Raw genomic sequence first — 26,136 nt, forward strand, 5'->3', positions numbered from 1 at the left:
CACCCATCTATTTAATACACCATAATGACAAAGTGAAAACATGTTTTTAGAAATGTTTGCAAATGTATTGAAAAATGAAAAAACCCTTTGCTATGACACTCCAAACTGAGCTGAGGTGCATCCAATTACCTTTGATCATCCTTGAGATATCACTACAACTTGGCCAATTCAATTGTTTGGAGATGATTTAGAAACACACCTGTCTATATAAGGTCCCAAAGTTGACAGTGTATGTCAGAGCAGAAACTACACCATTAAGTCCAAGGAACTGTCCGCAGATCGCCAAGATATAATTGTGATGAGGTGTATATCTGGGGAAAGTATAAAACAATTTCTAGAGTGTTGAAAGTCAAGTCCATCAAGTGGAAAAAATATGGAACTACCCAGACTCTGCCTAGAGCTGGCCGTCCGACCAAACTGAGCAACCGGGCAAGAAGGACCTGGGTCAGGGAGGTGACCAAGAACCCAATAACCACTCTTACAGAACTACATCACTTCACCAATCTGGTCTTTATGGGAGAGTGGCCAGACGGAAGCCAGTCCTGAGAAAAAGGCACATGAAAAATGTTGACCATAAGGCAAAAGATTGTGGTCTGATGAGACAAAAATTGAACTCTTGGGCTTGAATCCAAAGTGCTATGTCTGGATAAAAAACAGGCACAGCTCATTAACCGTCTAACACCATCCCTACCGTGAATCATGGTAGTGGCAGCAGCATGCTATGGGGATGCTTTTCAGTGGCAGGGACTGGAAGACTGGTAAGGATAAAGGGGAAAATGAATGGCGCCAAATACAGGCAAATCCTTGAGAAGCTGCTTCCGAGTGCAAACGAACTTCGACTGGGGCGAAGATTTACGTTCCAACAGAACAATGACCCCAAACATACATCCAAAGCAATGTTGGAATGGCTTCAGGACAAGAATGTGAAAGTCCTTGAGTGGCCCAGACTTGAATCCCATTGAAAATCTGCGGAAAGGCTTGAAGATTGCTGTTCAACGCTGCTCCCCATCTAACTTAACAGAGCTTGAGAAAATCCACAAATCCAGATGTGCAAAGCTGATACAGACATACCCAAGACAACTCAAAGCTGTAATTGCCGCCAAAGGTGCTTCTATGAAGTATTGACTCAGAGGTGTGAATACTTATGCAAATGCATTCTGTATTTCATTATCAATAAATTAGCAAAAATGTTTTCACTTTGTTATTATGGGGTATTGTGTGTAGATGGGTGAGGGGGAAAACATATCTTTAATCCATTTAGAATTCAGGCTGTATCAACAAAATGTGGAATAAGTCAAGGGTTATGAATACTTTCTGAAGGCACTGTATCTCTGGTGAATCATGCAAAGTCTGAATACATTGCACCATCTAGTGGCTGTAGTAATAACTGAAATATAAATCGAAGTACTGTAATTCAATAGTTTAGTTTGGTGTGTGAGCTCACAAAGCAATTAAGTGGGCAGGAATGTTGCAGTTATGTGAACAATGGAAAAACAACTCAATCTCATGTTTCTTCTAATTTGTCCCATGCATCATGAAAGCTCTCTTTATTCAGTTGGACTATGAGCCTGGATATTGGGGTAAACGGATGATTATTATGATACTGTGTGTACCGAAAGGCCAGTAACCTGTAAGGTTGCTAGTTTGAATCCCAGAGCAGACAAGGTGAAACATCTGTCATTCTGCCCATGAGCAAGGCAGTTAACCCCCCACAACAACCGCTCCCCGGACGCCTAATGTGGCAGCTGCCGCACCTCTCCGATTCAGAGGGGTTGGGTTAAAAGCGGTAGTCAAGTTTCGGTTGGAACTTGTGTGCAATTGACAGTAAAAATAAATGTAATCCTTTAATTTAATCCCCTTGTCTGTAGAAATTGTTGTCTTGGAGATGAACACATAGTGGCAGTAGAGTAGAGCACTTCTCAAAACTATAAAAACAATATATCCTGTAATATTTATATGGGATGTAGCTCAGTTGATAGAGCATGGCGTTTGCAACGCCAGGGTTGTGGGTTCGATTCCCACGGGGGGCCAGTATGAAAAATAAAAAAATTATGTATGCACTCACTAACTGTAAGTCGCTCTGGATAAGAGCGTCTGCTAAATGACGTAAATGTAAATGTAAAATATACTGTAATATTTTTCCACCCAAAAAATGATTGGGCCCACACAAAAATGCATTCTAATGGTGCAGCCTTATTGGTCAACAAAAGACAGACCGGCTCATGTCCAATTGACTGGGGCCAGCAATCTAGTTGTCAATTCCACAATAGACCAGTCAATTTGACAACAAGAGATTTGCAGGCCCCAGTCAATTTGACAAGAAGAGACAGTTCCTTGTTGAATTGTTACATGTAGTACCTTTTATAAGTTGTTGAAAGTATTATTAGAAAAATGTGTATTTTTTCATTAAGCAGAGATCAATAGACGATTTACATTACTTGATGAGCCTGTATAATAATTAAAAGACAAAAGTGTATTATCCCCTTATAATATGCTAATGATTCTCCCTTTTTCCCTTTGTTTAACCCTGTAGAGAATGTTGATAGGTCACTGACTGATTGTTCCCAGTGATCCCTCTGACAACTTCCCTTTGGGGTTATTCATTACGCCAATTCTGTTGCAAAAGTTTCTCAAACCGAAGCAAACGGAAAGGAACTACGAGAATTTGGCCTATAGAAACTTGTTTTATTTTGCAACTGTTTGGACTAATGATTACACCCATGTTGTTCATTATGCCGATTCTGTTGCAAAATGTTTCGTCTGTTGCGAAACGTTTGGTCTGTTGCAAAACGTTTTGCAACAGAAACCGTTTACTCCAAACGCTGTTGAGTTCCGTTTTGTTCTTAAACGGAAGTTGTCGTTCAGTTGTGTCTCTCCCAAAAAAATAAGCAGCTGGAAGAAGTTCACTCCACTTTAGAGCATGGAAGAATAGGTCATTTATAGATGTGCAGCTTGTGCGGATTGGAATGGCTATCTGTAGAAACCATAACATTTAAATGAACTAGAACTTCCGTTGAGGAACCCAACAGCTTTTACGTCACGCTGAAGAGCGTTTGGAGTAAACGGTTTCTGTTGCAAAACGCTTTGTAACAAACATTTAGCAACAGAATCGGCGTAATGAATACACCCCTGATTCGGTTCGTGCGGTTGACACCGCCACGCTGATTGGTCGGCAGATTTCACGTGTAGAAATAAATGTGTCTGTCAAGTTAATAACAGGAAATTAGACACTCAGCTGAAGATAGAGGGCAATCGATAACAAAACTGCCTGCCGTCGCCTCGACTACACAGGTGTCATCATCAGCTGTGTCGGTGGATGGTCAGGAATACGGATTTTCCAACCAGAGGCATTTTGATATTTATTTAGTTTAGAGATAAAATATCGAGAAAGGTCTGTTTCATGGAACACACAAGCTAGCTAGCTAACTAAAGCTAGCTTGCATTTACATAGCTAACTGTTAGCTAGCTAATTGCTGATGGAGTTTATTAGCAAGCTTGCTAACTTTAGCTGCGGACAGAGCCTGTTGGCTATATAATGTAGCTATTTAGATAAAGAAGCCTTATCCACCTTTCGGACTTTGTCGAGTTGTAAACGTAACGTCGTTAGCTGGCCAGCTAAGTAGCTAGCTTGTTAGGTAATTGAACTGGAATGAACTTACATGCTCGCTGCTTTCTTGCATTTGGTATCTAGCTTACCAACCCAGCTAGCTAGGCTTGAGAAATTGTTTACATGGAACACCGTGAACTTGCTTGCTTTGCGATGCAAATCTGATGGCACGAGCAACACAGAATAGCTAGGTTCATATTATGACGTCAATGCCCAGACCATCACATGGACCTAGGAGGCTAACAACAGCAAGGGGATGGTTTTTTAAATCTCTAAGGTCCAATATCCCATGTCAATATTTGGGTGCCGTCTCTCCCTAAAAATGGTAAATGCTTTTGAATGAAGATCCAACTGCGAGGAACACAAAGCCTGTCCTCTTGTCGGTGTTGAGGAGATGTCATTGACAGCAGCATGCATTTTGCTGGCAGGAGCAGCAGCAGCACCGATGCCCCCATGTCTAGCGCCGTCTCCATCGGTTCCTCTTTTCGTTTCTTGCCCGTCATCTTCATGGGAATCGCCGCAGCGTTACTTTTTCAGTTTGGATATGGGGGGCTCACCATAACGTCATTTTTTCTGAAGCTTTTTATTTATATCTCCTTTGCGTTGTTCTGCTTCTTGTTGGGAAGCGTTGGTCTCCTCGTGAAGAAGGGTCCTCCTAAAATCAGCCGATTTGAAACTTCAAAGAGACAGTCTGCTTACCTGTTGGAATTGTTTAACAAATTAATGGTAAGCTTACTGAATAGTTTTTATTCATGTTCATGTCATGGGCCTTTTCATTGTCATCCTGGTTATGAGCACCGAGTTGTGTCAGTGAGACATTTAATATTCAATACAGTAGACATCTTTAGGGATTCATTACTGTGCTCTAAAGTCCTGCGTGATGACACATTATCATGTTGTGTTATAGCCTATAGCTTCAACAGTCTGCCAGACCTTTGAAACAGGCAGTGTTTTATCTCAGTCTTGTCTCTCCTGCATGACACTGTGTGGGTGTTATGTTTTAGAAACATCCTTGTTGCTCAATACTACCTCAGTCATTTCCTTGTCTGGGTTGGACATCACTGCCCATTCATTCAACTATTCCATTATTTATGAATTTCTGTTTGAAATTGTTAGATTGTATCCTTTGTCAATTATCTTGTTTGTATGCATGCAATGGGCTGAGAGAGCGTTATTGACCTTCGGCTGGGACTCCATCCTTTGTACTTGTGTTATGTTTGCAGGGAAGATTCACCGTGCCCCTTTTGGAGTCTGCGCAGACAAGAAGAGTGGTGGTATCACACAATGTGGACAAGGCCCTTAAAGAAGGTTGGTGGTTAAAACCCCAAATATCATGCTGCTGAACCATCGGTGTCATTTGTGTGGAGTCAGCAGTCCTAGAATAGGCCAACTTCTTCTCAGGAAGAGCTTGTGAGGTCAGCACAAACATGGGGAAGATCTCAATTGCAGGCTCCTGAGTCCTCGTCGCCTTCTCAAAACCCATTGGATGAGAAAGCCAGAGGTCTCTCCTCTATGACCTTCTCCCCCAATGGGTTTTAAGGAAATGAGGAGAGAGGATGCGAGGAGTATGCAGTTGAGATCACTACATTGTCACTCACTAAGCACCATGTCTGCTCACACCCCAAACAACATTTCTCATTGTCATTTTACATGGTGCAGATAGCCTTTCAATTAGATCTTGTTTGCTAGTATGGAAAGCTATCCCCTAGTAAGGAGATCACAATTACATGTGTACTATTGTATTTAACAAGCTGCTGTGTGTTACTGTATTTAACAAGCTGCTGTGTTACTGTATTTTTTTTTTTTTTAGGGTGTAGATCAGCTTTAATATTGCAGATAGATTGTAACTTCCATCAATGTAATTGTCTGCATCACTTCCAATCCCCCATGGTTTTTCCCCCTCGCATATATCTATTTATTTATCTATTTATCTATCTATCCTTTTAAAAAATATATTTCCCTTTATTACTTTCCAACCCCACCACCCCTTCCCTAATTGGAGTAACCTAGTGAACAACAATGCTTAGGCCTCTACTTCCAGCTTATACATACTATATACATTTTATGGACACAGTCAATTTTACAATAATTCTTTTTTGTTTGTTTTTACTCCTGAACTTCCTCTACCCTCAACCTCTCCGATCATTTTCAAGCTGCTGTGGTACTGTATTTAACAAGCTGCTGTGTGTTACTGCATGGATGGTTAATCACAAGTCCCTTATCGAAGCTAGCATTAACCCTAATGACTAGCACTTATACCCACCAGGCAGAAACCAATCACAAATGGTTTTATTGAAATGTTGATAACAGAAAGGAACCACGTGAGGAGTTTGACCCAACCTCCCCCACCTCATTCAGCCTATGTTGGATAGTATTACTGAATCTGGTGAAGCAGTGTGATGGAGGGGAAGAAAGGCCCAGTGTTCCCTTTATAGTACACTTTTGACCAGGGTCCATAGAGGAGAACATGGGGCCCTGGTCAAAAGTAGTGCACTATAAAGGGAATAGGGTGCCATTTGGGACAGTCAGATGTTTGCTGTCCTCCCTGGCCCTGCGTTTAACCAACATGCTGTTTACTTTACACACCACTCTTTTCATTCATACAGCAGGAGATTGTTGTCAGGCAATTTAGATTTCTCAATACACCCGGCACTTGCAGCTGTTAGCCTCGCTTGAGGATTGAACCTCTTGCTTCATGGCTGGAATTTGGTAGGCTACACTTTGGCTCTACAGTGATATATTGTGATGTATTTGCAGCAAGTCATGCAGAAAGGCATCTGTCTTGTGATGCCTACCTCCTCTGGTATTGTGATGAAAATGCCTACCTCCTCTGGTATTGTGATGAAAATGCCTACCTCCTCTGGTATTGTGATGAAAATGTTGTTATATCATATCAGAGGTCTGTATATACTGACAAGATGGTCTGGTCCCCGCCCTAACAATAGGAGTCGTTGTCCCAAAGGCGGGAAGGCAGGCTGTCTGCTTATTGTGGACAGATGTTGACGGGATTGAACCCTCTCGCTTTGCATCGTCCTTTTTTTTGTTGGGGGGGGGGGGTAATCTTACCCCCTTTTTCTCCCCAATTTCGTGATACTACGATCTTGTCTCATCGCTGCAACTCCCCAACAGACTCGGGAGAGGCGAAAGTCAAGTCATGCGTCCTCTGAAACATGACCTGCCAAACCACGCTTCTTAACACCCGCTCGCTTAACCCGGAAGCCAGCCGCACCAACGTGTCGGAGGAAACACTGTTCAACTGACGACCGAAGTCAGCCTGCAGGCGCCCGGCCTGCCACAAGGAGTCGCTAGAGCACGATGAGCCAAGTAAAGCCCCTCTGGCCAAACCCTCCCCTAACCCGGGCGACGCTGGGCCAATTGTGCGCCACCCTATGGGACTCCCGGTCACGGCCGGTTGTGACACAGCCTCGGATTGAACCCCAGGCTGTAGTGACGCCGCAACACTGCGATGCAGTGCCTTAGACCGCTGCACCACTCAGGAGGCCCCGCATCTTCCATTCTGATCATATCTGAGCATCACCCCATCACTGGCATTACCATCATGTGGTTCTTATGTAGGGATTGATTGAAACCATCCAGTAGATATAAATTGATCTTCCTCACTAACAACATTAGTGTTTTCCACAAGAGCTCAACCAACCTCCCACTTCTCTCCACAGTAAGGGAGTTTAGGTTATTCACAATATTCTGTAGAGGGCTCATTGTGGAGTCTGGCACTGTCAGTCTGAAGCACATGCACTCAAAGCAAATTGAAGGCCTTTTTGGGGCTATGTCTGACTAGCCTATAGCTCCCTACTCTACCTGGGTTTGTGCTCCATACAGTGCTGTCTGGCTCTATAGAAACACACGTGTTGAGCTGCAGTCAGTTATTGCCATGCTTTGGGTTTAGCGTCTTGAGATAAGTATTTCCATACATTATGTTCTCATTGATATGGAACAGGTTCAGTATCAGGTCAGACAGTGGCACTGTCTGTATGGAGTGGTTGCAGGCTCCTGTAGTTTAGGTGTGTTTGTGTAAATCCCCTGGCTGAAGAATATCTGTTACCTGGCAGCCAGCATTGGTGCTGTGCTGAGGTCCTCCCAGAGGAAGGGTCTGTCTCTACTTTCTGTCTCTACTGTCTGTATGGCTGCTGCATCATGCTGATGTCACAGAGAGAGTACCACTAAAGAAGTAAATCTCCCCAACCAGGAGAATAAACTGTAGCCTAGGTGGCTAGGACCCAACTGACCTAATCTCGTTCACCAGACACTTCCTCAAAGCCTGGGGACGAGGTTACAACTGGCTTAAGGAGCAATCATAAAGGGTTGGGTTGGCTTAGGCACCATAGAGGTTATGGATAGGGTTAGCCTGTTGGACCAGACAGGTGATATAGCAAGAAAGTCCACTGTCTGGGAGAACCCAGTGTTTAATTTAGGTCCTTTCAGGCCCTCTACAAGCTGGAATGTTGAATACAATTAAGCACATGCATGACCTCGGCTGGTGTGCATGACCTCGGCTGGTGTGCATGACCTCGGCTAGTTGATTTAACCAGAGGAACCGGTAGAGTAATATCAAATGTAATTTTATTTAAAATTACGGCTTGGAGAGGCTCTGAAAGGACCATATCCAAATGAGTACACAACAATGTTTCCAACAGTACCTAGCAAGCATTAGCATTAGCTAGCGATTAGCAGCTGATGTATTAGGCTAGGATCAAGTAAGACTAGGAGGTGGGGCTAAAGGTCCAACATGATCCAGTCTTAATGTAAACCTACACCGTGAAATAAGGACAATGTGGCTGAACAGAGAATTCCGAGTTTTGCTACCCTGTAGTAGCAGAGATTTCTATTGATGCGTCTGCTTAAATCTACCCTGTATTTTGCCAAGCGGTGTACCAACCACGTCTTGTTCTCTGTCCTCCAGTGTTTGACTACAGCTACAGGGACTACGTCCTGTCGTGGTATGTGCCGCTGAGTCGTGACGAGGGACAGCTCTACCAGATGCTGTCGGAAGACTTCTGGGAGATGGCCAAGCAGCTGCGGGGCCGCCTGGCAGACGTCGACATGGTCAACGTGGTCTGCAATGACACTGTCAAGACCCTCCATGCACACTTCTGTGACCTCAAGACGGCCAACACCAGGTAAGGGAGGGCGTGGGACGAGGAGATCTGTTTGTGCTGTCTTGCCAACTCACACTGGTTTGATGACCATAGGAGTTAGGACAACACAAACAGATCAGGACAAGGCAGCAGGCTAGAGGTGAGAGTTTCAGGGGCCCAAACATGGGCGCCTCTGGTCTGGTGAGGATATAGAGGTGGTTATTTGTATTTATTATGGATCCCCATTAGCTGCTGCCAAGGCAACAGCTACTCTTCCTGGGGTCATCATCACTCTGTAATACTCAGCATTACCCAGCTTCCCCCTTTCCTCAGGAGAGGAGAGCAGCCTTGCTTATTTTAGTCTGTGGCCTTGGAGCAAAGATCAGGACAGGGCTTTTACTCATACCTATGCTACTGGACTGGAGAGGATGCTTCTTTCACTGTCTTGACTGTTTTAGCTGTCTGATTAACCCCTTTGGAAATTGGATATGGATAGGGGCAAACTGAAATGTTTCTAACAGAACAACTATAAAAAGCATATGCATGACCATGGCAGAAATTTTTAAAGAGAACACTTTGGAGATTATGGGGAAATTATCAGACTAAAGGTGAGGACACAACAGTTCACCTGTCACAAGACTGAATCCAAACATTACACTGTTGATTTTATGTGCATTTTACATTTACTGTACTTTTCACAGCATTTGTCAATAACAAAATCTGAAAGTACATTTAGGAGTAGGTGCAAGGTAAGAAAAAACGATTTACAAGGGTTTAAGTGAGAGGTCTAACTGGTGTCTCCAAGTGGCCACACACCTCTCCAAACTGCACAGTTCCTAAGTCATTTCAATGCACTTCTATGACTCCAGGAAAGAGCCTTCAGCTATAAGGTGCTTTTTTTGAGCTCTACTAGCTGAAGCAAGCACACTTGTAGTGTTTTTGTTTGGAACACAGCCCTGCGTCCCCACCATCACACAATTACTGTTGATTCTGTCAGTCAAAACCCATGCAGCCCTGTGAAGCGGAGAACCTGAGCTCTGACGTCATGTATAGCATGTTACTTTACAGCCACTGTGTTCCAATTTTGGCGCTTATCAATGACAAAATCTGCCATTTACAACCAGTATAAGGGATGACGGGCTGTGAGTGGAAAGATCTGCTGGTCAGTGTTTACGATGCTGTAAAGTCGCTGTTCCATCTGCCTGCACTGAGCCGTGCTGATTCTCAGTTCCCCCAGCCATGTACACCTAGAAGTGGAGCTCACTCATTGGAAAGCAAGTACAGCCAGGGAAATTCGGAAAGTATTCAGACCCCTTGACTTGGTAAATTCAATTGATTGGACATGATTTGGAAAGGCACACACCTGTCCATATAAGGTCACACAGTTGACATTGCTTGTCAGAGCAAAAACAAAGCCATGAGGTTGAAGGAATTGTCCGTAGAGCTCCGAGACAGGATTGTGTCGAAGCACAGATCTGGGGAAGGTGACCAAAACATTTCTGCAGCATTGAAGGTCCCTAAGAACACAGTGGCCTCCATCAGTCTTAAATGGAAGAAGTTAAGAACCACCAAGACTCTTCCTAGAGCTGGTCGCCTGGCCAAACTGAGCAATCAGGGAGGTGACCAAGAACCTGATGGTCACTCTGACAGAGCTCCAGTGTTCATCTGTGGAGATGGGTGGAAGCCAGATGGAAGCCACTCCTCAGTAAAAGGCACATGACAGCCCGCTTGGAGTTTGCCGAAAGGCACCTAAAGGACTCTGATCATGAGAAACAAGATTCTCTGATCTGATGAAACCAAGATTGAACTCTTTGGCCTGAATGCCAAGCGTCACGTCTGGAGGAAACCTGGCATCATCCCTACGGTGAAGCATGGTGGTGGCAGCATCATGCTGTGGGGATGTTTTTCAGCGGCAGGGGCTGGGAGGTTAGTCAGGCTCGAGGGGAAAGCTGAACGGAGCAAAGTACCGCGAGATCCTTGATGAAAACTTGCTCCAGAGCGCTCAGGACCTCAGACTGCAGCAAAGGTTCACCTTCCAACAAGACAACGACCTTAAGCACACAGCCAAGACAATGCATGAGTGGCTTCGGGACAAGTCTCTGAATGTCCTTGAGTGGCCCAGCCAGAGCCTGGACTTGAACCCCATCGAACTCTAGGAAGAGTCTGGAGAGACCTGAAAATAGCTGTGTAGCAACGCTCCCCATCCAACCTGACAGAGCTTGAGAGGATCTGCAGAGAAGAATGGGAAAAACTCCCCAAATACAGGTGTGCCAAGCTTGTAGCGTCATACGCAAGAAGAGTCGAGGCTGTAATCGCTGCCAAAGGTGCTTCAACAAAGTACTGAGTAAAGGGTCTGAATACTTATGGAAATGTGATATTATTATTTTTGCTTTGTCATTATGGGGTATTGTGTGTAGATTGAGGGGGGAAAACTATTTAATCCATTTTAGAATAAGGCTGTAACGTAATAATGTGGAAAAACTCAAGGGGTCTGAATACTTTCCGAATGCGCTTTATTGTCTGAGCAGTGGAAGTCATAAAACCACAATTTAATTGTCTTAATTTTGCTTTTATAAAGCAAGTTACTCACTGTGACTGTCAGTTAGTTCATTTAGCTCCTGTAATGCATATTGTTACTTACAAACAGTGAAGCAACCAATTAACATTTTATTTTCTGTAAGCAATTAGATATATTTTAACAGTAGACCTGTTCCAAACAGTCAACATTGAAGCAGGAACTCAGCTAGGTAACCGGTTGAAATTTCCAGCAAAAGGTCACTAATTGAATCCCTGAGAGACTTTGAGCAGGTAGGTCCTCACACTGAGCAGGCTGTAGCTGCCCTTGGTTTCTGTACTGTGTATGGCTCTGGCTCTGCATCCCACATTGACTTTGAGAGAAAGAGGTCCTCAGCCATGAACTGATAGAGGCTTTATTGGATGGTTCCCAAATGCCATTTGGGATACATCCATTGTGTAATCCTCCTGTGCTAGATTAATATTGTGTATTTTGGGGTATAATCATGTATTTTGTATGTTGCCAGTGCCACATTTTCTCAGCTCAGACAGAGAGCTACTATAGCAGTCTGTGTAATGTCAGAGGTCCCTCTTGAACTTTTAAATGAGGCTTTTCAGAAGTTCAGCCAGTCACTCCCTCCCTCCCAAAGACGGCAAGCTGGAGATGCTGCTCATTATTTAGCACAGTGGATGCATTTCTATCCCAGCTTGTTTCAGATGCACTAGACCAGACCTGCCGAGCTACCTCTGCCTCCGCAGAGCTCCCTGCCTCTGCCTCCGCAGAGCTCCCTGCCTCTGCCTCCGCAGAGCTCCCTGCCTCTGCCTCCGCAGAGCTCTCTGCCTCCGCAGAGCTCCCTGCCTCTGCCTCCGCAGAGCTCCCTGCCTCTGCAGAGCTAGAGCTCCCTGCCTCTGCCTCCGCAGAGCTCCCTGCCTCTGCCTCCGCAGAGCTCCCTGCCTCTGCCTCCGCAGAGCTCCCTGCCTCTGCCTCCGCAGAGCTCCCTGCCTCTGCAGAGCTAGAGCTCCCATGACGTTGTTCTATGATGGGTGTTTATTTATTTATTTATTTTTATTTCACCTTTATTTAACCAGGTAAGCCAGTTGAGAACAAGTTCTCATTTACAACTGCGACCTGGCCAAGATAAAGCAAAGCAGTGCGATTTAAAAACAACAACAACAGAGTTACATATGGAATAAACAAAAACTAAACGTACAGTCAATAACACAATAGAAAAGCTTGTCTTGTAAGACTGCAGCTTTATTTACACAAAGACGATGCTCACTGTGACAAACCCATCATAGTGAATCGATAGTCTTCAGTTGGGGTGAGTGAGTTTGTTCAAAGCACACTTCTGTATGTAGGCTATCTAGTAAATGCACACTTCCTCGGGCCATGCCTGATGTCATGGCTCAGAAGCCATGATGCCATGGTTGTGTCATGCCTCATTAAAATGAAAGAGCTGTGGCGGCAGTATGGATCAGTATCAGCTGTGTTCTCTCCAGCCCCTCTATACAGGGATCTGTCATGAGTACAGACTGCCTTCTAAAGCTGAATCACACATCTCTGATGGCTGGCCAGCCTTTATCCTGAATGGAAAAGAAACGAAGCGTTCCAATTAATTCCATTGATTTGACTTTAAGTGTTATCAGCAGTAAACCGCTTACACAAAGAGACTGGCATTGACTGTGCAGTAAGGAAACGCTCCTCTGTAGTGTGCAGAACAATTACAAAAAATTCAATATAGGAGACAGCGGGTTGGGCTCTGTCTAGACTTTAGCCTGGCTCTGATGATCCCCACCCTTATTTTTCTCTCTCTCTCTCTCTCTCTCTCTCTCTCTCTCTCTCTCTCTCTCTCTCTCTCTCTCTCTCTACCCCCCTTAGGCAGGAGGAGTTGCCCAAGCCCTTCCCCCTGCACCAGTGTCTGCAGAGCCCCGAGGAGGAGCTGCGGTTCCTGCGCTGCTGTGCCCGCCTGCTCATGCTGTGCCTGCTGCCCACACGAGACGCCCGCTCCTACAGCCTGCGCGTGGTGCTAGTGGAGGTCATCACCACCAAAGGTACACAGACAGCCAGGGACACACCGTTGTCTCCCTAAAGCTCATCCATTATAAATTCAACACAGGGACTGACATGCATCCCAAATTGCACCCTTTATGGTGCACTACTTTTGACCAGGGCCCAAAACGTATTACCAATGGGGAAATGGGGTGCCATTTGGGACATGTACTCTGTGAATTCTAAATCTATTTCATGTAACACTGGCATGACGAGCAATGTGGGCTGGATGATGTGGCAGAGCTCCAGCTGAATTACTTTTCAGCTGCTGTATTTATGCTGTAGGAGGAGGAGAAATGCTCTCTCACATGTTTCTTGCTGTACTAACCAAAAAAACACTAAGAAACAACCAGATATTTGCTGGTGTTAAAATATTCATGGCTATGGACCGCTTCTGAAGACGTCATGTGACGCCAACTGGAAAAGCAAAAGGCAACAACAATCAGAAAAGGTGAGTGTGTTTCACAACAGGGTTTTACTTCCTTGTGAACTGAATTGCTGTGCTATAAACAGAACCACATCTGTGATGGCAAGGAAGGCTGCCTGACTGCAGACAGAGCTAAATGGGCTCAGTCAGGAAGGTGTGGTGGTGATTTTGTTTATCTTGCAGTCACAGATGGATGACAAAAATATACTTTCAGCCCCCTAATTAGATCTTCATTACTGCCGTTACTTAGCAACATCCCTCAAGGTACTGAACATATTAGATTAGTTCTGTTATACCTCCACTCTCCTGGTGTTGGTGAGGTTCTGTTATACCTCCACTCTCCTGCCATGGTGTTGGTGAGGATGGAGAGGTTCTGTTATGGAAAGGTTTTAGAGCAGGGCTCCAACCCTGTTCCTGGAGAGCTACCCTCCTGTAGTTTTTCACTACAACCCCAGTTGTAACTAACCTGATGCAGCTTATCAACCAGCTAATTATTAGAATCAGGTGTCCTAGTTTAGGGTTGGAGTGAACCTACAGGATGGTAGCTCTCCAGGAACAGGGTTGGAGTGAACCTACAGGACGGTAGCTCTCCAGGAACAGGGTTGGAGTGAACCTACAGGATGGTAGCTCTCCAGGAACAGGGTTGGAGTGAACCTACAGGACGGTAGCTCTCCAGGAACAGGGTTGGAGTGAACCTACAGGACGGTAGCTCTCCAGGAACAGGGTTGGAGAGCTCTGTTTAAGAGCATCCAAAATGCTCAATGTTACTGCTCGACATTAGTCAAACATTAGTCAGATATGTTATCACATTTCCATGTTATTGTTTCATTTGTTATCAGTTTTTTTGGGGGGCATTTGCTCATATTTTACTATTTGATTTAAAAAATTTGATCTCACAACAAAGTAATGCGATTTGAGGAGAGATTTTAATTCTTGAACAATGGGACATTGTATTCCAACTGGGCTCAATCTGAGACCTGGCTCTTCAGTACTTCTATGGGTTTCCATGGAGGACTGACTGGGTGGAGAGATGTGCGTCCCAAATGGCACCCTGTTTCCAATATAGTGCACTATGCTGCCCTCTGTAACAAGGCTGGGGGCTGCCTGGAGTGGCCAATCTCTGATTCCAATTGCCAGAGATTATCTATGAAATTGACATTAAAAAGCCATTCCACCAGCTACGTGTGAGAAATCTGATAGCTTGCTTTGCATCACAGCAGCACAGCTCTCGGAAATGTTTGCAGTCAGACATAAAGCAAATCAGATCTTTCAGGGTTTGGCTGAAAAACCTGTAAACTGAAATGGAATAGAATGCAGCCCCCTAACCCACACACTCAAATGATCCCAACACACATCAGCAAAGCATTCATCTAGTGCGCAACGTCTAGCTAAGTGCAGATGATGCCTACTCTCAGTATTAATACCCATGAGGATAGGGGGAAATATGATGCTCGCTCAGGCAGTCACAGGCAGATCACGCCTCCCTGCACTTCCTCTCTATAGAGGTAGTTCTACTGAACAGCAACAGGAAGAGAGTCCGTGGAGTGGTTACTGTCCCAGCTCATAGACCAGCCCCAAACCCCCTCTGTGGTGCTGTAGCCATCAAACCAGCTGTCAGACTGATGAAACCCCCAAGGCGTGTGCCTCCAATGGCATGCTATTCTCTACATAGTGCTCTACTTTTGACCAGAGCCTTATGGGCCCAGGTCAAAAGCAATGCATTACATAGTGAAAAGGGTGGCATTTTGGACGTAGCCCTGGCCTACTGCCTGCCAGCCTCAGCCTTTACCAGTTGAGCTGTTTAAGACTCCTTGTGTAAGCATGTATGAGTCACCACTTCCCTTTATAAAACATTTAGCTCTTCCATTAAAATGAAATGTGAAGAAGCCCACTAAGATAGCCAGTGACATCTGAAGGCAGCCCAGACATGGCATTGTAATAAAGGTAATCCAGGATAGTGTGTGGTTGAGGAAGAGAGGAGGCATTTAGATTCAAAGATGGCTCTTTTTAGTGTGTGCTTGTGTCAGAGGATGTCACTTTACAATATTAGCTAGTTCTCTGCTGTCTGTGTGTCTGAATGAATGAATGAATAAGATGGCGCATTCCACAGTATAAGCCTGTTTTCTACTGTGTGTGTGCAGTGCTGAAGCCCTTGGTGGAGGTGCTGAGTGACCCAGACTTCCTGAACCTCATGCTGCTGTCTCAGCTGGAGCACCGCGAGCAGCTCAACGAGCACCACAAGAAGGCTTATACCTACGCCCCGTCCTACGAGGAGTTCATCAAGCTCATCAGCTCCTCCTCAGACGTCGACTTCCTCAAACAGCTCAGGTACAGACAGAGCAGCCCACCCATCCTCCTGCTAGTGAGTCAGATGTGTATAGATGCCCTGACTGACACAGAAGAGCTCCAGTTTTCTCATTAGCCATGCCGACACGTACACCTCAACCACGCTGTCTCATGTCACCCCGACTTCACTTACGTGCGTCATCATACCAACACGTCACACCGTCTTTCCCTTTTAGCGTTGAGCGATTTGTGCTTTTTGAAGTCAGTCGGGGTTAGGTTTTTGAAGAATAATCAGTTTTCAATTTCATTTGAAATGTTTTAAACAATTCATTGTGGGTTCAATGCTGTAACAACACAGAACAAAACAATTGATGGTAGTGAGTGACTGCCCTTTACTATCACTTATTAGGCTCTAACCATCATTTATTAACATTACTTTAATAAAATATTTTAGTTGTGTATATTACATTTTTATTTGATGACTTATTTTATTCCAAGTCATCATCTCATCTCTGCTCAGGCAGTAGCAGCCAGACTGCCTTTTATCTCAGTGCTCCCCAAAGTGTCATCGTTCATGCTAGTAGGCTAGCCTAGCTGGCTAGCTGCCTGCTGTCTGACGAAATCACTATTTCAGTAGTACTTCAAAGTAGATAAGTCATACTTTTAAAACTGCTAAATAACAACTATCAATCAATTAGATGTATTGTCAGGTAGAGATACCTAACAACCGCTCTCTATCCCTCTGGTGTCTATCGTTCTTCCTCTCTGTCTGCCGGCCCCACAGGAACCAATGAGAACAGGCAGCTGTAGGTGCAATGGATTCTGGTCATTGTAGTTAATTAAGTTAATCCTCTGACCAAGACAATCCCTGGCTGCGGCCTCTCCTCTGACCAAGACAATCCCTGGCTGCGGCCTCTCCTCTGACCAAGACAATCCCTGGCTGCGGCCTCTCCTCTGACCAAGACAATCCCTGGCTGCGGCCTCTGATCAGGGTGCTTTACCTCCTCTCGGTGTTGGGCTGTGCTGTGTTCAGCTCTCCTGCAGGCTACAGTCACTACTCCCTCCCTCTCGCTACCCCTTCCTCTCTTCCCCTCTCTCTTCCTCTTCCTCCCTCCACCGCCCACACTCTTATGAGCCATGCCAACCTGACGAAGATCCTTGCAGAATCTAAACGTTGTTTGTTAGTGAATAAAGGTATGTGGTGGAGCTTGTGAGTGTGCAGGCTCTATTTCGTCAGCCTGTAGACATAACACCACTGTGACATCAATAAGGGTCATAGCTTTCACCTGGTCAGTCTGTCATGGACAGAGCAGGTGTTCCTAATGTTTTGTACACTCAGTGTACATACAGTGCCTTCGGAAAGTATTCAGACCCCTTGACTTTTTCCACATTTTGTTACGTTACAGCCTTATTCTAAAATGGATTAAATATTTTTTTTTTTCTCATCAATCTACACACAATACCCCATTAAGACAAAGCAAAAACAGGTTTTTAGAAATGTTTGCTAATTTTATAAAAAAAATAAAAAAAAATCTAATTTACATAAGTATTCAGACCCTTTACTCAGTAGTTTGTTGACGAACCTTTGGCAGTGATTACAGCCTCAAGTCTTCATGGGTATGACACTACAAGCTTGGCACTCCTGTATTTGGGGAGTGTCTCCCATTCTTCTCTGCAGAACCTCTCAAGTTCTGTCAGGTTGGATGGGGAGCGTCGCTGCACAGCTATTTTCAGGTCTCTCCAGAGATGTTAGATCGGGTTCAAGTCCGGGCTCTGGCTGGGCCACTCAAGGACATTCAGAGACTTGTCCCGAAGCTACTCCTGCCTTGTCTTGACTGTGTGCTTAAGGTCGTTGTCCTGTTGGAAAGTGAACCTTCGCCCCAGTCTGAGGTCTTGAGTGCTCTGGAGCAGGTTTTTATCAAGGATCTCTCTGTACTTTGCTCCGTTCATCTTTCCCTCAATCCTGACTAGTCTCCCAGGACCTGCTGCTCAAAAACAACCACAGCATGATTCTGCCACTGCCGTGCTTCACCGTAGGGATGGTGCCATGTTTCCTCCAGATGTGACGCTTGGCATTCAGGCTGAAGAGTTCAATCTTGGTTTCTTCAGACCAGAGAATCTTGTTTGACGAGACAGCCTACAGGTAGGAGGTGAGGGCTCTGGGAGTGTGGTGCCAGGAAAATAACCTCTCACTCAACGTCAACAAAACAAAGGAGATGATCGTGGACTTCATGAAACAGCAGAGGGTGCACCCCCCTATCCACATCTATGGGACCGCAGTGGAGAAGGTGGAAAGCTTCACGTTTCTTGGCGTACACATCACTGACAAACTGAAATGGTCCACCCACGCAGACCGTGTGGTGAAGAAGGCGCAACAGAGCCTCTACAACCTCAGGAGGCTGAAGAAATTTGGCTTGGGCACCTAAAACCCTCACAAACTTTTACAGATGCACAATTGAGAGCATCCTGTCGGGCTGTATCACCGCCTGGTACGGCAACTGCACCGCCCGCAACCACAGGGCTCTCCAGAGGGTGGTGCGGTCTGCCGAACGCATTACCGGGGGCAAACTACCCGCCCTCCAGGACACCTACAGCACCCGATGTCACAGGAAGGCCAAAAAGATAATCAAGGACATCAATCACCCGAGCCACTGCCTGTTCACCCTGCTATCATCCAGAAGGCGATGTCAGTACAAGTGCATCAAAGCTGGGACAGAGAGAATGAAAAACAGCTTCTATCTCAAGGCCATCAGACTGTTAAATAGCCATCACTAGCACATTAGAGGCTGCTGCTGCCTATTGAAATCACTGGCCACTCCCTGTCTTAGGTCAGTTAGGATCACCACTTTATTTTAAGAATGTGAAATGTCAGAATAATAGTGGAGAGTGATTTATTTCAGCTTTTATTTCTTTCATCACATTCCCAGTGGGTCAGAAGTTTACATGCACTCAATTAGTATTTGGTAGCATTGGCTTTTAAATTGTTTTTAACTTGGGTCAAATGTAAGTCACTCTGGATAAGAGCATCTGCTAAATGACTAAAAATTAAAATTAAAAAATTAAAAAAATGTTTCAGGTAGCCTTCCACAAACTTCCCACAATAAGTTGAGTGAATTTTGGCCCATTCCTCCTGACAGAGCTGGTGTAACTGAGTCAGGTTTGTAGGCCTCCTTGCTCGCACACGCTTTTTCAGTTCTGCCCAAAAATGTTCTATAGGATTGAGGTCAGGGCTTTGTGATGGCCACTCCCAATACCTTGACTTTGTTGTCCTTAAGCCATTTTTCCACAACTTTGGAAGAATGCTTGGGGTCATTGTCCATTTGGAAGACCCATTTGCGACCAAGCTTTAACTTCCTGACGGATGTCTTGAGATGTTGCTGTAATATATCCACATAATTTTGTGAAGTGCACCAGTCCCTCCTGCAGCAAAGCACCCCCACAGCATGATGCTGCCACACAGTGTTTCACGGTTGGGATGGTGTTCTTCGGCTTGCAAGCTACCCCCTTCTTCCTCCAAACATAACGATGCTCATTATGGCCAAACAGTTATATTTTTGTTTCATCAGACCAGAGGACATTTCTCCAAAAAGTACGATCTTTGTCCCCATGTGCAGTTGCAAACCGTAGTCTGGCTTTTTTATGGCGGTTTTGGAGCAGTGGAATCTTCCTTGCTGAGCGGCCTTTCAGGTTATGTCGATATAGGACTTGTTTTACTGTGGATATAGATACTTTTGTACCCGTTTCCTCCAGCATCTTCACAAGGTCCTTTGCTGTTGTTCTGGGATTGATTTTCACTTTTCGCACCAAAGTACGTTCATCTCTAGGAGACAGAACGTGTCTCCTTCCTGAGCGGTATGACGGCTGCGTGGTCTCATGGTGTTTATACTTGTGTACTATTGTTTGTACAGATGAACATGGTACCTTCAGGCATTTGGAAATTGCTCCAAAGGATGAACCAGACTTGTGGAGGTCTACAATTTATTTTCTGAGGTCTTGGCTGATTTCTTTTGATTTTCCCATGATGTCAAGCAAAGAGGCACTGAGTTTGAAGGTAGGCCTTGAAATACATCCACAGGTACACCTCCAATTGACTCAAATGATGTCAATTAGCCTATCAGAAGCTTCTAAAGCCATGACATCATTTTCTGGAATTTTCCAAGCTGTTTTAAGGCACAGTCAACTTAGTGTATGTAAACTTCTGACCCACTGGAATTGTGATACAGTGAATTATAAGTGAAATAATCGGTCTGTAAACAAACAATTGTTGGAAAAATGACTTGTGTCATGCGCAAAGTAGATGTCCTTACCGACTTGCCAAAACTATAGTTTGTTAACAAGAAATTTGTGGAGTGGTTGAAAAACAAGTTTTAATGACGCCAACCTAAGTGTATGTAAAGTTCCGACTTCAACTGTATATACTGTATTCTATAATATTCTACTGTATCTTAGTCCATGCCGCTCTGTCATTGCTTGTCCATATATGTATTCTTAAATTCCATTCCTTACTTAGATTTGTGTGTATTGGGTATATGTTGTGAAATTTTTAGATATTACTTGTTAGATATTACTGCACTGTCGGAGCTAGAAGCACAAGCATTTCGCTACACCCGCAATAACATCTGCTAAACATGTGTATGTGACAAATACAATTTGATTTGATTTCTCATGGTCTGAGAGTACTTTAGGTACCTTTTGGCAACTACAAAGCGGGCTGTCATGTGCCTTATTTTAATGAGGAGTGGCTTCCGTCTGGCCACTATACCATAAAGTCCTGATTGGTTGAGTGCTGCGGAGATGGTTGTCCTTCTGGAAGGTTCTCCCATCTCCACAGAGGAACTCTGACCAAGGCCCTTCTCCCCCTGTTGCTCAGTTTGTTTGGGCGGCCAGCTCTAGGAAGAGTCTTGGTTGTTCCAGACTTCTACCATTTAAGAATGATGGAGGTCACTGTGTTCTTGGGAGCTTTAATGCGGCATACATTTTTGGGTACCCTTCCCCAGATCTGTGCCTGGACACAATCCTATTTCGGAGCTCTACCGACAATTCCTTCTACCTCATGGCTTGGTTTTTGCTGGGCTTTATGGGAGAGTGGCCAGACGGAAGTCAGTCCTGAGAAAAAGGCACATGACCGCTGCTCCCCATCTAACTTAAAAGAGCTTGAGAAAATCTGCAATGAAGAATGGGGGGAAAATCCAGATGTGCAAAGCTTATACAGACATACCCAAGATGACTCAAAGCTGTAATCACCACCAAAGTATTCTACAAAGTATTGACTCGGGTGTGAATGCACTCCCGAGTGGCGCAGTGGTCTGAGGCACTGCATCTCAGTGCTTGAGGCGTCACTACAGACCGCCTGGTTCGATTCCAGGCTGTTTCACAACCGGCCGTGATTGGGAGTCCCATAGGGCGGCGCACAATTGGCCCAGCGTCGTCCGGGTTTGGCCGGTGTAGGCCGTCATTGTAAATAAGAATTTGTTCTTAACTGACTTGCCTAGTTAAATAATATACAAATAAATAAAATACAAATTAGATTTTGTATTTAATTTGAAGTAAGTTGGCAAACATTTCTAAACATGTTTTCACTTTGTCATTATGGGGTATTGTGTGTAGATGGGTGAGGAAAACAAATATATTTAATTCATTTTGAGTTCAGGCTGTAACTGTGGAATATGTCAAGGGGTATGAATACTTTCCGAAGGTACTAGGCATGCGTTCAGCTGTTGTTCAGCCTGCCGTGTGCCTGATGATCAGAGACTGCATTTGAGGACCGACGTATGCGTCCCAAATGGCACCCTGTTCCCTGTAGTGTGCTACTTTTGTCCAGAGCCCTATGGTAGTGCGCTATATAGGGATGAGGGAGCCATTTGGGATGCAGACAGTGAATTCCCTGTAGTTACTAGTGTATGATGAATCATCAAAGCATCTTATAATACTGGATCCATCACAACTGTGGATCTGTCCAATCTTTCTGTACCGCACACGCTCTCAAAGTCAACAATCAATTGTTAAAACTAGTAATGTTCTCCACATCGATCACAGGATATAGACCTTTTTATTTATTTCATTTCTAATATGAAGCTATATTGATCCAACTTTTTTTTTCTAAAGCTCTCTGAGCCTTGGCAGTGTTCCCTTGAAGTAAGCAGCTGGCTGTGAGGCTAATACGCTGCAAGGATAGCCTGCTACATTATCTAAGGATGACTCGTATGTATCTACTGTTGATAAAGTCTGTTTACCAGAGGTGTCTGGTCTGATTCTCAGTTAAGGAAATAATTTTGGCTAAAGTGTTTATCTTGCCATGTCCAGCAGTTTAAACCTGTGGATTTACATTTTAGGCATTTAACAGAGGCTCTTATCCAGAGTCGATTTACAGGAGTAATTAGGGTTAAGTGCGTTGCTCAAAGGCACATCGACAGATTTTCCACCTAGTCGACTTGGGTATTCGAACCAGCGATCTTTCGGTTACTTGCCCAACGCTCTTACTCGCTAGGCTACCTGCTGGATATAAGGCTTTTTACTAGCGATGCACTTGCAGTATCCAGACAGCTAAATGAGCTAGCTTAGCATGGTAGATGTTGTAATCATATTTAAGCCCACTGATGACGAAGAGCTCTAGCTTAAATTACACAGAACCTGCCTTGTTCGTATACCTTACTGCTGGGTTTCCATGGGAACTGAGCTTCAGTAAGATGACTTGTACTGTAGCAGAGCGCTTTATCAGGGAATCAAAAACGGGTGTTTTATATCACTATAACATGTCTCTAAAACAGGGGTGTTTTATCACTTATTTGTTTATTGTCCAATGTTTAATTCTAACATTAGATTATTCAAATATGTAATACAAATCTCCAAACGTCTTTTTGTTATGTTTTATAGCACTATTAAATGCTCCAGGGCTAATTTCGTTAGCATTTTGGCATGTTTTTATAGATTTTAGAAAATAAAACATTTTATAAAGCAAACATTATCCCTTAGGTGTAGCACAGCACATACTTCAATTGTTTAAGCATATGTTGCAGAACAGTGAATATTGACAAATTTGCTCTTAAAGTGGTCAGGGGTTAGGCAACATATACTCAAAACAGACACATTTTTGCAAGTTCAATGCAAACATTTATAAAAATTGAGTCACCCTATTCCCTATATAGTGCACTACTTTTGACCAGCGACACAGGCCCTGGTTATAAGTAGTGTACTATATAGGGAATAGTGTGCCATTTGCGACGCAGACAGTGTTCCCATGCAGACAGTGTTCCCATGCAGACAGTTGATGCCTTCACGGACTATTTTGTGCTGTATTGTGCTAATGTGCAGTCGGAAAGTATTCAGACCCCTTGACCTTTCCCACATTTTGTTATGTTACAGCCTTATTCTAAAATTGATTTAAATAGTTTTTTTCCCTCATCAATCTACACACAATACCCCGTAATGACAAATCAAAAACAGGTTTTAGACATTTTAGCAAATGTAAAAAAAAACAAAAAAAACTACTATCACATTTCCATAAGTACTCAGACCCTTTACTCAGTACTTTGTTGAAGCACCTTTGGCAGCGATTACAGCCCCGACTCTTCTTGCGTATGACGCTACAAGCTTGGCACACCTGTATTTGAGGAGTTTTTCCCGTTCTTCTCTGCAGATCCTCTCAAGCTCTGTCAGGTTGGATGGGGAGCATCCCTGCACAGCTATTTTCACATCTCCAGAGATGTTTGATCGTGTTCAAGTCCAGGCTTTGGCTGGGCCACTCAAGGACATTCAGAGACTTGTCCCGAAGCCACTCCTGCGTTGTCTTGTTGGAAGGTGAACCTTCGCCCCAGTCTGCGGTCCTGAGCGCTCTGGAGCAGGTTTTCATCAAGGATCTCTCTGTACTTTGCTCCATTCATCTTTCCCTCTCCTGACTAGTCTCCCAGTCCCTGCCACTGAAAAACATCCCCACAGCATGAGGCTGCCACCACCATGCTTCACCATAGGGATGGTGCCAGGTTTCCTCCAGACGTGACTCTTGGCATTCAGGCCAAAGAGTTCAATCTTGGTTTCATCAGACCAGAGAATCATGTGCCTTACTGAGGAGTGGCTTCCGTCTGGCCACTCTACCATAAAGGCCTGATTGGTGGAGTGCTGCAGAGATGGTTGTCCTGGAAGGTTCACCCATCTCCACAGAGGAACTCTGGAGCTCTGTCAGAGTGGCCATTGGGTTCTTGGTCACCTCCCTGACCAAGGCCCTTCTCCCCCGATTACTCAGTTTGGCCGGGCCAGCCAGCTCTAGGAAGAGTCTTGGAGGTTACAAACATCTTCCATTTAAGATTGATGGAGGCCACTGTGTTCTTGGGGACCTTCAATGCTGCTGAAATCTTCTGGTACCCTTCCCCAGATCTGTGCCTCGACGCAATCCTGTCTCAGAGCTCTATGGACAATTCCTTCTACCTCATGGCTGGGTTTTTGCTCTGACATGCACTGTCAACTGTGGGACCTTATATAGACAGGTGTGTGCCTTTCCAAATCATGTCCAATCAATTGAATTTACCACAGGTGGACTCCAATCAAGTTGTAGAAACATCTCAAGGATGAGCAATGGAAACAGGATGCACCTGAGCTCTATTTAGAGTCTCATAGCAAAGGGTCTAAATACTTATTTACGTATTTCTAAAAACCTGTTTTTGCTTTGTCATTATGGGGTATTGTGTGTAGATTGATGAGTGAAATGTTTTATTTAATCCATTTTTAGAATAAGGCTGTAACGTAACAAAGTGGAAAAAGTCAAGGGTTCTGAATACTTTTCTGAAGTACTATATGTCTGAATGTCTAATGCGCTATGTAATGTTTGTGACGTTGCATGTGTGTCTCTGTCTTAAGCTGACATGCTGTATGATGCAAAAAGTATTTCCTAATGGATACAATGGTCATCATCCCAATCATCATATCTACCCATAGCCAAGGCCACATGGCCTTGAACTACCATCTGCATTACATGTAGTTGACTGTAATGAGGTAATTACAGGCAAACCAGTCTGTCTGCGAGAGTGGCAGAGGGAGCAATATTCCCTACTAAATATTCAACACCATTCTATGGGGCCCTGCCGTCTATTGCATTTATTTGACGTCTCTGGTCATTTGAGCCGAGGAATGATGAGGCGGCGAGAACGCAAAATGATTGCAATTAGTGTCTTCATCTCCACTTGCTTGAAGTCATCATTTCATTGGCACTTTAATCGCTTATTTCACCTCTATTTGGGATATCAAATTTGATTTGCCACATGCGCCGAATACAACAGGTGTAGACTTTACAGTGAAATGCTTACTTACAAGCCCTTAACCAACAATGCAGTTTTAAGAAAAAAAAGTGTTAAATAAAAAATAAAGAACAGCAGTATAAAAGAACAGTAGGGAGGCTATATACAGGGGGTACCGGTTAGTCAAGGTAATATGTACATGTTAGTAGAGTTAAAGTGACTATGCATAGATAATAAACAGAGTAGCAGCAGCGTAAAAGAGGGGGTGGGGGGGCAATGTAAATAGTCCGGGTAGCCATGATTAGCTGTTCTGTAGTGCCTTGCGGTTGGAGGCTGAGCAGTTGCCATACCAGGCGGTGATGCAACCAGTCAGGATGCTCTCTGGTGCAGCTGTAGAACTTTTGAGGATCTGAGGACCCCTGCCAAATCTTTTCAGTCTCCTGAGGGGGAATAGGCGCTGTCCTGCCCTCTTAACGACTGTCTTGGTGTGTTTGGACCATGATAGTTTGTTGGTGATGTGGACACCAAGGAACTTGAAGCTCTCAACCTGTTCCACTACAGCCCCGTCGATGAGAATGGGGGCGTGCTCGGTCCTCCTTTTCCTGTAGTCCACAATCATATCCTTTGTCTTGATCATGTTGAGGGAGAGGTTGTTATCCTGGCACCACACAGCCAGGTCTCTGACCTCCTCCCTATAGGCTGTCTCATCGTTGTCGGTGATCAGACCTACCACTGTTGTGTTGTCTGCCAACGTAAAGATGGTGTTGGAGTCGTGCCTGGCCATGCAGTCATGGGTGAACAGGGAGTACAGGAGGGGACTGAGCACGCACTCCTTAGGGGCCCCCGTGTTGAGGATTAGTGTGGCAGATGTGTTGTTACCTACTCTTACCACATGGGGGCGGCCCGTCAGGAAGTCCAGGATCCAGTTG

The 26,136-nt window shown here is 44.6% G+C and overlaps 1 protein-coding gene across 3 annotated transcripts in view; it reads left to right on the forward strand.

The window, feature by feature from the left end:
• The first annotated feature begins 3,145 nt into the window (after positions 1–3,145).
• The window catches only part of snx25 (sorting nexin 25), a 53,514-nt gene continuing 30,523 nt past the window's right edge, over positions 3,146–26,136 (forward strand). The window contains exons 1-5 of one of the 3 annotated variants that reach the window (XM_041903933.2): positions 3,146–4,333; positions 4,831–4,915; positions 8,529–8,745; positions 13,097–13,269; positions 15,836–16,022. In XM_041903933.2, coding sequence (XP_041759867.1) covers positions 4,019–4,333; positions 4,831–4,915; positions 8,529–8,745; positions 13,097–13,269; positions 15,836–16,022 — 977 coding nt within the window. In that variant the 5' untranslated portion in view covers positions 3,146–4,018. The remainder of the gene's footprint in view (positions 4,334–4,830; positions 4,916–8,528; positions 8,746–13,096; positions 13,270–15,835; positions 16,023–26,136) is intronic. The other 2 variants (XM_041903919.2, XM_041903927.2) reach the window with 2 other exon arrangements.

This window comes from Coregonus clupeaformis, chromosome 2 (assembly GCF_020615455.1).
Source record: "Coregonus clupeaformis isolate EN_2021a chromosome 2, ASM2061545v1, whole genome shotgun sequence".
Classification (NCBI taxonomy): domain Eukaryota; kingdom Metazoa; phylum Chordata; class Actinopteri; order Salmoniformes; family Salmonidae; genus Coregonus; species Coregonus clupeaformis.